Genomic DNA, 12,695 nt, shown 5'->3' with positions numbered 1-12,695 from the left:
TTAGCTTTTTTTAAGGAACAGTAATTTGTGCAAAGAATTCTTATAGAAAGAATAAATGTGTGTGTATGTGCATGATCATATTCATTTGACCAATGTGCATTAGTTACCTGATATGCACACGTCAGACTTAATGAAGTTGTATAATGAACATTACTGAAGTTAAAAAGTACTCCTCAGAAATCATTTTTACAAATCCAAGGTTTTGTTTTTTATTAACAAATTCAGTACTCTTTTAAGGGTATCATTATAAGTACTAATAAATATATCAATTTTCTCTTTAGTTATATTGTATTCAATTTTGCATAAAACAATGTGCATTACATCTTATATTTACATTCTCAACATAATAATTGCACACATTCTAAATACAAACTCAGCTTTAAAAAAGAATGTGGCAAGATCTCACCATGAATACATTCCCATGTTGTAAACAAGATTGGAAAAAAAAGTTAACTCCTGTCTATAACTTTCTTGGATGTCATTATAAACTTGCCTTTACACTGTACTACAGATCATAGCATGTATCCATGCTTCCACGATTAGCCTAACACTGGAGATTAAAATTTTCCTGAAGAATGTGAGACTTCAACAGTATCAGTTAACAGTGCTTCCTGTTTCCTATGCTAATAAAGGTAACAAAATTACAATGAAAGAATACTGTGAAGGCCTGCAAAGAGGAATGACCATCAAAAGCTGATTTTTTAAAAATATATATGCTTCAGAAAGTTGAGCAAGAGAAAAACTGAATCAAATACCAGAGATTAACTGAAAATCAAACACCTACAACACTGAATTCAAAATACTTCACAACAATCAACAGAACTGTTTCTGTCTTAAAACCAAGGTAATGAAGCCATGGGTAAATGAAATGAAGTATGGTAGTTAGGATATTTAATGCAGGTAGATAAATTTCACTGGAGTTATAACAAAGTTCCTTTTTGTATGAATATGCTTTCTATAGTCCAAGAAATGAAATTATAGAAGTAGCATTTATGTTACTGAATGATTTATGATTTGCAAATAATGACCCAGAATATAAATAACTGAAATAAACTAAAGTGAAATAAACTTTTCTAAGATTTTCAGCACTACAAAGTGAGGAAATGATGAATACACAATGAACAGGCTGTCTCCTTCTGACTAAAAAGAAATATTAAATCCTTCAGGAGTTCTAAATCCTTTGATAAGAGTATATTGCAGCTGCATTAAGCCAACAAGAAGCTTATTAGTAAGGATTTAAAAACTAAAACCCTTTGTAATCAATTTGGATACAGCATTATTCTATTTATAATGATATTTTCAATGTGTCCCAATCATATATTACTTATTCTCATTTTTCCATCCATGATTAAATATTAATGTGGAGGCACTATTAAGCAGTTACACTATATTTAGGTTTCAACATATTGATTTCCACCATTCTGCAATAGTTAACATAGCATGAAAATTAAGAATCTTTCCCATGAAGACATTTATAATTGGTTTGATATTTTTGATTCTTAAATAAAGTAAAATAAATTTTGTTGCTCTAGTAGAAAATGGAAAAAGAGACACCACCACTTTAAAAGCTTCAATCTCCTTGACATTGCTGGCAGTGTATGGGAACATTAATGCATCTGTCATGATAAGAAGCTAAGAATAACATCTAGACATCAAACCGAGCAGAGAATCCATCTGAAGTGATTCATTCAGATCTGTCTCATTGATTTATTAAACACAGGGCAACATCTGCAGCCTCACAGAGCAGTTTGGTGAAATTAATGCAAGATCAATTCAAATGGAAAAAAGTGTAAAAGAGATAAATCAAAACACAATTTGCATGCAGTTTCACAATCAGGCTTATTGCGTGCAAATGCTCAATTTCCCTTCCAAAGCAAATGTGTTTAAATGTTGTTTTATCTTTTTAGAATTGTGTGATCTGAAGTGACAGTGAGAAGTTTTGCAGGTTGAGATGGTGAAAGAGAAGAAGAGGGAAGAAATGCTACCAAAGACCTTTTGAATATGCAAAAACAATATCATTAATGCCTAATTGTTTTGCTTTTGAGGAAAGGTTTGATGTCTTTTCTCCAAAAACATAATATTTTCAGTTTTGGTCAATAGGGCAATTTTAATACATATTTAAAATGCACAGAGTGTACCTAAATCATTTGTATATTTCAATGTATCAGATAAAGTGCCACTGGAGAGCTAGATTGCTAACTGAAATGTAATATATTGGGATTAGAAGCTCTCACAATTGTATTTGCCTGCTAGAAGCACTTTTAAAACATCTAGGTATTTCATTAAGACAAAATAATGTTACTTAAGAAAGCATCAAATAATTCAGACTTGATATTTCCTACAGATATTAGGAATTTCTGGTGTGAAACCATATAAAACATTAATGTCTGAAGACCACCACTTCCTATTTATTGACATTCATGTACTATACATTGAGGTTAGTATCATACATAAATACCAAAAGATATTCTCCATCACATCATGCATCATTTCCTTAATGTAACATCCATCATCTAACAAATAAGTGTTTGGGACAAATACGAAATCCAGCTAAAGTACTTATAGATAAATACAGAAATTGCTGATTATGTAGAAGTGTACACGTAAAATGAATGTACATGCGGAAGTTCTCTGCATCGGCACATGACTAGATTACTTTAATTAGAATCTTGACATCATTCTTCTAATAAAAGAGCATTGTTGACTATGTGGCTGCTTTTAGTAGACAATCTATCTTCTCATTATCTATGAGATAAAATGTCTGCATTTACTGCCCAGATTAATTTCTAAAACTTTTTATTGTTTCAGACAATGCAAGCCATATAAAATATCACTGTAGGAACTGATGCAAGTACTTCAAAAATTTGATTTTGCTTAACTTTACTGTGAATGGAAACATCAACTTCCAACACAAATTATGCTATTCTGTGTGGATTATGAACTATATTCACATCAAGTGTGAATACAAAACCAAACTTGTTAAGTGATTACAATAATCATACTTCTCATATCTGAAAGTTTTAAATTGTTGTAAAAGTTTTATAATTCATATAAAGTTATCCTAACACAGAAGCCCAATTCTGCTCTCTTCACACAAAGTAACAATAAACTACATTTGGAGCATTTACATTTTTAATTTAAAAAACTGAATTTTATTCATTTGAGTATATGTTCAATCATGTCTTCAAATGCACCAAATGTTTTCTTAATCATATTCTTATTTATTCAAGCACCCACTTAACTGTATATAAAAGACTAAATAACATTCTATCAGTTCCTCAAATTAAATTAAATGCAAATTATGAAATCTTTCAATGTTAGTTTTTTTAAGTAGGTAGATAAAAAGAAATAACACTAAAATGTGTTGGCTGATTTTTCACACTTGCTGAATACCAATTTTCAATTTAATATTTTTCTGCTACATTAAATTTTGAAGGATTTAGTAAGTAAAATCCATTGCATAAGAGTGAATTTTTAGACATTTGCTCTCTGAGTCTTTCTACTGTCTCTGATATTAAAAACTGTAACTTCTCTTGCACAAGAAATGGGAAAAAAATCAGCTTTATCTGCAAAAGCAAAGATCTAAAAACAAGATAACCTTCCCATTTGGCTTGGGTCTTATTATCATCATTTTCTTAATAATCCTCAAAATAATTTCCCTATAATTAATTTCTGAAGTTAAAGGGCATCATGGAAAAATACTACATTGCCCTTTGGAATTGCAGCGATATAAAGCTTGACTTATTTAATAGAACAATGAATAGTCAAGAGTTTTACTCTGACTGTCCTCCAGTAGCTGAGGCAGATATTATTTTCCAACTTATTTTCTGGGAAGACAACTTTGAATATTTTGATAATTAGCTAATAACAAACTAGTTAATACAGGCACTGACTGATAAGAGTTCCTGTGAGTACTGTCAAAGAAACAATCGTGTATGTATATTACTCATTGTTCTTCAGTACACATTAATAAAAATGTGCCCTGAGCCAAATAAAAATGCCCCTTAGTGGCAATATGTTAAGGTCCTTGAAAATTACCAATTTGAAAACGGTCCACTTTGTTTGTCCTGGAAGAGTGTAGGAAGCATTCCCAACTAAAAAACCTTAAGTCAGGTCTTGTACTCTTCCCCAGTTGTCTGGCAGAGAGGGGAAGAAATGTTTATTACGTAGGAAAAGAAAATTGCCAATGACACCATTACAAATAGGCCTTCCGTTCAACAATACATTATGGAAATGTATTCAGCAGGAGATGAAGATTAATCTCTTTTTTTCAAATAAGAATACTATATAAGAGTTTCCATTCACGGGACATATACTTTCTCCTAGCACTCTTCTCCCCTTTAGCTAGAAGTCCTAAGAAGTCATGAGTCCTGAATGACAATCCTCTTTAGCCAAGGCTCCATTTGGTACATCCTTCTTCTTTGGGCATCTCTACAAGCTCTTCTGATCCATCTTTCACTCCCTTTCCTGGCATCATTCTGCTCATATTCTGCGTCTCTTTTTTCTTACTGGCTTCATGTCTTATCTACCTTATTTTGTCTGGCTTGGGCCTCATTCCAATTTACATCCCTCATCTTTCTTTTCACTGAATAGAAAAGTCATAAAAATAATGTTGACCTAAATACTAACTTCACAATTTTATAAAACCATTCAGACAATGGGAATGATTTAAGGTACACATTTCTGTAAATAATGTTACTGACAGTCATAAAGCACCCATTATAAGCATTATCATATCTTGTAGTTTATAACATGATTATGAGGACATTTTGCATCAATACAAATTGGTAATGTTATTTTACCATTAATGAGATTTTCTCAGAAATTGTGGGGTTTTGTTTATTATCTAGAAATTGCAATATAGGTGTTTCAGTATTTATCCTCATCTTCATTCATGGATTGCATTCATAGAATATATTTCATAAATTGTTACAATTATATATTGCAATATTTGTAACATGATTATAGAAAATGCATTTAATAAATAAATTACTCATAAAGAAAAAATGCAGGGGAAGCACATGCATCATAGCTCAGATATACGTCTTCTTATATTTTAATATTTCCCTTTCACCTTTTTACATGCACATACACAAAAGCAATTTAAGCCAAAAAAAAGTTAGCATTGTAAATGTTGTGATAAGGATACAACTTAACTGAATTAAAATAATAACCTAAAAACACCTCATATAACAGGGTCCAAAACCAGTATGAGAACACCTGCCCCTGAATACAGAATAATTTACCATGTTTCCCTTCGGTAAGTAGCTATAATAAAAAATAATTAAAGAAAGGTTTATATTTACAGAGGAAAGTATCAAAGTCACATTAAAATATGAATCTATTTTTAAATGAAAGTCATAGATTTTTCTCAAAGATGTGTAAATTAATTATTAAGGAAGGAAGAATTTCCTATGTGTAATAATTGTTCCACTTTAAGAATAGAGAAGAGGGAAGGGAGAGGGTGGGAGGGAAAGAGAAAGAGAGAAGTTAGGTTTTCATGTCTGCAATAGTTGAAATGTGAGACTTTTTGAATGGCAACAAATGAGCTATATGGCCCACATGTAAAGTCCCTGGTAACCCTCTGGGTTTGTGTATTCGTAAAGAGCTTTGTGGTCAAAATAAAATTTTCTTTCTACTCTTACAACCTATAACTGCTTATTTTATTGAGAGAGCAGTTATCCTTTGTGTTTTAAGGCCGTCTATCTTCCTTAAGAAAATCTGATCTAATAAACCAGGTTTGCCAGCCTGAGATATGAATCAGGTAGGAGTTCTCATATGAACAGGTTTCTGTTTAGCTGCTAGAACACAGGAGAACACTACTCAAAGGAAGAAAAGGTTCCCTTGTGTTACAGCATTATCTTATTGCAGCAGTCAGCAACAGTTTGTCTACAAGTTATCAGTATACTTCAACTATACATAGTAATTTGGATTTTACAAAAAATGTGACAAATGAGTTAGTTTTAGTTCATAAGCCCAGACAGCTTATGATTTACAGTTGCACCGTGAGAAGGTCTACCTCTGCAGAAGTTTTCTGCAAATGATCCAACAGTAGCGTTGTTTTCAAACAAAACCCTTCACTCCTTTAATCTGGTGATAGTGATTTCTTGGGTGTATGCTAGTCAAATCTGCCAAATGTGTACCTTCCTAACAAATATTACTAGACTGGAAGTGGAATGAACACTAAGAAGACTACATCACAGGTCTTTAAAAAGTCAATCTTGAATATAGCCTACTTTCTTTTCAAACTCAAAAATATTGAATACAATTGGCTTAGGGACACATGCAAGTAGACTCTTGCTCTATAATGTACTTCTAATCTGTGATATGAAGGAGCACACTCACAACCAGAGAAGCTGGCCATCATCAATTAAGGAATCCTCTTTGTGGTAATGGGATCCTTCCAACTCTTTGAAAGCATCCTCTCCAGAAAACCTGCCAACTTCTACTCCATCCCCAAACCCGTCCTAGCCCCAGCGTTTCATGCCCCACTTTGCCCTCTGCAGATGACCCAAAAGGGATGATCCCAGAAAAGTGACATCTGTTGTCGTTTTTTTTTAATAGGATCCATTGATTTTCTTGTATCACATACTGGGGAGCTTTGCGCAGCAAGCGTGAGCACTCATCCTCACAGGAGCGCTCTCTCTCTCTCTCTCTCTCTCTCTCTCTCTCTCTCTCTCTCTCTCACACACACACACACACACACACACACACACACACACACAAATACACACCATCACCATCACTATCACCACCAGGACCATTACATACCCCAAGCACTCTCAACAAACACACAGGGTGGGGAACGAATCACCCTCTGGGATGGAGTCTAGAATTCCGACCCTCTGCATCCCTCAAATGCTGTATTCTGGATTGCCAGTTTAGTAACACTGTTTACAGCTCAGCCAGCCCTCTCCCCAAGAAAACCCCTGGTGTCCGTGTTCAGGAGAAAATCTATCCGACCCGTATGGCCACAAAAGAGCAGGAAAGAAAACCACATAGAGAAATTAACAAACAACCACAAGCAGCCAAGAAGCCATGCAAGATATAGGCGAAAAGCTGGGAAGTTTCACTGGAGGACTGTAAAGTGAAGTTAGTGCGGGACTTGCTTAGACCAAAGCCCTTCCACTGAGCGCGGACTAGAAGGGACAGGCAATTAATGAGCCCCTCTAGTCCTCGTTTCCTACCGAGTTACAGCGTGAAGAGTGGAGGCAAGCTAGCTGGCCTCCCTCTCTACAAAGTTGGATGAGGGTGACGAGACATGCAGAAGAAGGCAAAGGGGGAAAAGCGAGCCAAGAACGAAGATCTCACCTGGCATTGGTGCAGTCGGTGAACAAAGTTTCGAAGTCTTTCCGGGTGATGAGTTTGCAGCGGTTCACCCCGGGCTGGATGGCCCCAAGCCCACGGAGGATGCGGACCTGTTCGACAGTACACACCACAGGGGATATGTCCAGTCTCTTCAGCTTGGTATACACCGTGTGCAACCCTCCCACCAGGTGCTTGAGAAAGAGATCGAATACTTGCGGAAGGCATATTAGTTCCTGGCCTTCCATCAGGAATGAAGCCACTTTCACCCCATGCATGTCGACCATCCTGCACTCGTTTGTGTTGGTGTTGCCGCTGTTTCCGCTGCCACTACCGACCCCGCCAACCCCGGCGCTGCCGCTATGGTTGTTGGCCATGAAACTGTTGATCATACTGGGGATGAGACGAGGAGGCTCTCCAGGAGTCGAGTACAGAGGTTCGGCCCGAAACAAGCCCCCCGGGACGCCGGCGCCGCTGGAAGTTGCAGAGATCACCGGAGGTGCGGAGACAGCCATGGTCATTCAGCCTCAAATCGTATAAGTCCTCAGGCCCTCGCTTTCTCGCCGCGTCTTTCCAAGGCCCCCTCGCACTCTCTCCCTCCCTCTGGTTTTCTCTTGGGCGCGCTCTCGCTAGCTCCGAACTCTGTGCAAGTCTACCGTAGCTGGGCTCACGCTCACACTCGCGCTCATCCACCACCCAGCAAACAGTGAGCAGCCGGGACGCGCGGCCGCCCGAGACCCCAACCCCACCACACCCCCTCCCGAGACTGGCAGCGCCCCCCAGCCAATGGGCCCCACCCCCTTGACTCCCGAGCGCGCCGAATGGCTGTCGCTACCGAGGAGGTGGAGACTCGCTGGCCGGCCTCCCGACTACCTGAGGCTGAGAAGGGCTAGACGGTGAGTAGGGATGGAGCCCGAGAAGGGGGCGATGTGGCGCCCCCGCATCTTGCCTACCAGTCTGACTAGACAACGTCCAGTTTTCGCGCAAGGCTCTCAAAGTGGCCTAATCCATGAACCCTCGATCTCTCCGCGCCCCATGAGTGTCGAGGTGGGAACACAAAGCGACACTCCGGAACGTGCCTCCCCCCAGCCCCACGCCACCCTGCTCCCGGGTTCAATCCAAGAAACAGACAGCAGCTCCAATTCCATTTGCGCATTGCTCCCCAACTCTGCGGGAGCTCAGAGGTGGCTTCGCCCACCTTCTAGGAGAAAAACTCCTGTGAATTCAGAAGTAAACAGTTCAGCCTTTCTCCAGCCCCATAGCGCGTTGGTTTAAGTTCTCCCACACCCAGCGCATGGGGGAACCAGCGTCCAAGATCGCACTCAAATCGGAGTTTCAGGGTGCTAAACCACTCCCACGCAAACACACTCAGCAGGCGCCCTAAGCCTGTGAACACTTTGAAAAACAGGCAGAGTAATTTGGTTTGTGGGTGGTAGACGGGCACCTTATCTTAACAGCATTGCCGCCACTGTCTGGAACAGACTTAGCTTTCTCTGTCCCTACCTATTCTGTAGTTTCCCGATGACCCTGCCCCATCCCGGTTAGCGCGACAGGAAAAGTTCTTTTAATGACTCAAAGCAGGCGACGGTTTGCGCTCTTTAATGTTGCATTTTCTTCCCTCCTCTATAGGCTTCGAAGGCCCGGGGATTAGAGTTCCACTTTCTGAACTGTAGCTCAGTATTCCTTTTCCCCCACTTGTCAAGTGCCCCTAAACGCACTGCAAGAGCTCAAAATAAGCAAAATATCTACTCAAGGTACATTCCACGAAAAGGCATGGTCTTTTCCACAAAGCATAAGGTGGTTAGATCAAGGTAGCAAAGTTGTTTTTAAGTGGATCTTTTGATTCTCTAAAATCAAAGTACTTCCCTTCCTGTCCTCCGCTCTTGAACGGGCTGTTATTCAGAAAGTGAAATTCATGCTTCATTTCCTAACAAAACGTTACTAAGGATAAAACTAAGGCAACTTCAATATCCTTCCAGGATGTAAATAATTTTAGAAAACTGACTGAATTTTATTCAGTTCTCTTTGTAACTAAGTATTACCAAAGAGGAGGAGTGGGTGGGCTGTTCTCTGCTCCCTTAGTAATACGTGAATGTCCTAAGTTAGATTTTTCTGCCTCTCCCTTCAGCATATTTTCGCCTTTTGTCATTTCATCAATCAAGAAGTAAGAACTACCCTTGAAGTCACTTCATACTGTTTCTGTTCTTAATTGTATGGAGTTAAAACGCAAGAAATTATGGTGATAGTTGCTTTTGAAATAACAGCGATAAGCGAATCCAACATAACGGACTGGAATGCATGCAGCCACAAACCACCTTTTCAAACGCATGAAATAGTGGTAGGAAGAAAATAAGAAGGAACAAAAAAGAACAATTGAGAAGAGATAGCAGCGTCAGAAAAAGTTGCAACAAAAAGTTGAGGTCTTCGAAATAGAATAGAAAAGCACTGACAGAAATGTTTGTACTTACCAGTTTTTTAAAGATAAATCCCAAATTGTGTTCAACAGGTGTTTTGACAGAAGTGGCTATTAAAGCTCTGTGTTGAAATAACTCTTATAACTTAGTGTGATTGAAATTTCCAGGTGAATAAGTTTGACTTTAAAGGAAAGGCCGGGTTTCTTGTTTTGGTTGGTTGGTTTTTTTGTTGTTGCTGTTTTGAAAATTCCTCTAATTGCGTTAAAAATCCTAAGGGCAAGCTGCTCCCTGCATATTGCTGCACTTACGTTATCAAATCCTTTTAATTCACAGAGTGACTTAGAGTTTTCACCAAAAAGACATTACACAGGTGTTCAGATGTTTCAAATTTAAGAAATTCTGCAGTATAAAAAGGAAGGTAGAACAATCCGGCTGCAATCATTATTTCTAATATTGAGAAACAAATATACATTGACAACTTTAGAAAAATTTCAAACTGGATATGCCTTACATATTTAATGTGATCTATTATATATCTAGTTATGTTTCTATTACCAGAAATTAAGTTTCAAATTCTAATAGAAATAGTAGAAACTAAAATTGGCCATTGATCACTGAAGGGTTAAAGTCCCTTGGATGCTTTCAATACCCAAAAGACCCTTGGCTTGATTATATGAATTCCCTCCCATTTTCACTCTTTCAGAAAATAAACTTCGCAGTTTTCTTAAGGGATACTTGTAATTTAAAGAGTTAGTCATTTAGATCTAAGAGGCCAGGTGTTGCCTCCTTGAGGTCTCTTGGTAATTTGATTACTCTTTTTCTATTACTGCTATTTCTACACTTATTATCTATGCTTTAAGTTTGAGACAATCAAATTCCACATGGAGAATTTGCTTTTATCCCTTTCTGACTTTCATGTCTTTCCATAAGCCAACATAGTTCTAAATAAAGCTGGGTTTCTGCAAGGCCAGAGGAAGCCTTGAGCATCAACACCCTGTAAACTGGAATTTCATGAAGCAATATAAAATCATAAAGGCTGCAGTAAATAGAGTACCCTTGGGAGATGACTCTCCATGGAGACAAACACTGTACCAAAACTAAGAAAACACCGAAGGTTTGTGAATTATTTCCAGATAAGAGCAAAGCATTGAAGCAAGTAAGAACAAAATTTATACAAACAGGTATCATCTCATCAGAAGGAGAAGTTCTAGATACCACCATTCCAGTGCGATAGTTTGGGCCTTAAGTGTAGCTTCTCATACATTGATATTCCATAATCTTCTGGGATTTAATTTAATTAGCAATTGACATTTTCTCCTAATTCATGCTTTGGATGGTGGGGGGAGGTACTGAGTTGTGACTTTAGGCCAAATATTCCACTTTGACTTTGTCAGTGAAATGCAGGTACTATTTTAATTAAAAATAAATAAATACATCAACAGTCTTATGCAGGATTACAAATGTCCAGAACCATTTGAAGGAGCTGGTTTCCACAATGGACATTCAAGCAAAACACAAGGTAAAAAATGGAATTATCTGAAACCCTCAGCCAACTGAGGTTGCAACCTCTCAGATGGCCTGTAATTAGAACCTCTCAGGAGCCCTCCAAGGTTCATTTCAGGCGAACAGTAAAAGGAAATTGATTGGGCAAGGCAATAAATATGAAATGAAAGCATTCACATAAGCAAGAATTTAACTGGCTAAAACCTACGGGTACATCCCCACTCAATGGAACATATGTTTTTCTAGGAAACTGGCTATAAAATGACCTACTATAACATAAATACTTTTTTTCTCATTCAGTTCAATGTTAAAATGAAGATGAGTTCCAAAGGTGGAAAATGGGGACCACTGGAGCCAGAAAAAAATGAGTCAAAAACCTAAGTAATAACAGTTCAAATCAGATGCTTAGTGGAAAAATGAACGTTTGCTAACTGAAATATAAAAAAGAAATTCTCAAAGCACCTCATAAAGTATAAGCACTTGCCATTTTTTAACATATCATACCCCCAACTGGCCTGTTCTTGGGAAGAAGGAGATGTGTTGCCTAAATTCCATCTAAGTCTCTATATGTGTTGTTCCCTTTTCAATCTCATGCTTTTAACTGTTGAAATTCAAGCCATCCTAACTTGAACTGGACTCCCAACTGCTACTTAGTATCCTTTTATCCATTTTGTTGGCTCCCTATTGAATTTTCCCTGCAACAGCTACTCCAACCTTTTTCTACTCTTTGCAAGTTACCCTCCCCCTCACTCTCATCAGCTACTGCCTTCCCCTTCTCTGAGTTCACCATAAAGATACTCAGCAAGAGCTCCCTCAACCTCCCTTCTCTCCTCTGAAAAAGCTTTTTCTATATTCTCTCTTATCTTCTCCTTCCTTTATTCAGAAAATAGTGTCCTCCACTGCATTGAGGCTCTTGATGTCTCTTCTCCTCCAAGTCACTAATGTAGCAATTTTAGTCCACCATACTCATTGGCATCTCCAGTCTCTCTCTACTTGTTCTTTCCCCCATTTATTATAGAAAATATTCAAGGCTAAGAATCATGAAGACAAAAACTTTTCTCAACCTTAACCAGTGGGTCTCGAAAGACAGTAGTCCCTGGTCTGCCCACAGTAGCATTTACCTGAGTTCGTGACAGAAAAGCAAATTGTTTGGCCCTACCCAAGACCTACTGAATATGGGAAAGTCTTGGAGGGAGGCACAGCAATCTGCATTTTAATGAACCCTGGTGATTCTGTTGGGGCAAAAGTCAGAGATCCTCTTGCCCTGGAAATACCAACCTTTCACACACTTTTTGAAAATTATACCATTGTTTCTCTCCTTCCTTCCTAAACTTTTCTGTCTTAACGTTTTGTTCCTTGATTTCTGCTCGCCATTTGGCCAAAACTGCTTTGCCAGAGATAATCATTGATCTCCTAAATTCCAAACCTGAAGTCAGTTCCTAAATCCTCATTGGGCAGCTTTTACACTGCTGG

General features: G+C 38.2%; 1 protein-coding gene across 2 annotated transcripts in view; it reads right to left on the bottom strand.

Annotated features, from left to right (window-relative positions):
• DACH2 (dachshund family transcription factor 2) overlaps window positions 1–8,024 on the bottom strand; it is a 722,046-nt gene extending 714,022 nt beyond the window's left edge. For both annotated transcript variants that reach the window (XR_012127367.1, XM_073227574.1), the window contains exon 1: window positions 7,312–8,024. Coding sequence is in view for 1 of the 2 variants with exons in the window: in XM_073227574.1 (XP_073083675.1) it covers window positions 7,312–7,826 (515 nt within the window). In the remaining variant the exon portion in view is untranslated. The remainder of the gene's footprint in view (window positions 1–7,311) is intronic.
• Window positions 8,025–12,695: the final 4,671 nt, after the last annotated feature.

The sequence above is a fragment of the Manis javanica genome, chromosome X (assembly GCF_040802235.1).
Source record: "Manis javanica isolate MJ-LG chromosome X, MJ_LKY, whole genome shotgun sequence".
NCBI lineage: Eukaryota > Metazoa > Chordata > Mammalia > Pholidota > Manidae > Manis > Manis javanica.
This window is presented reverse-complemented; position numbering and strand designations above follow the sequence as displayed.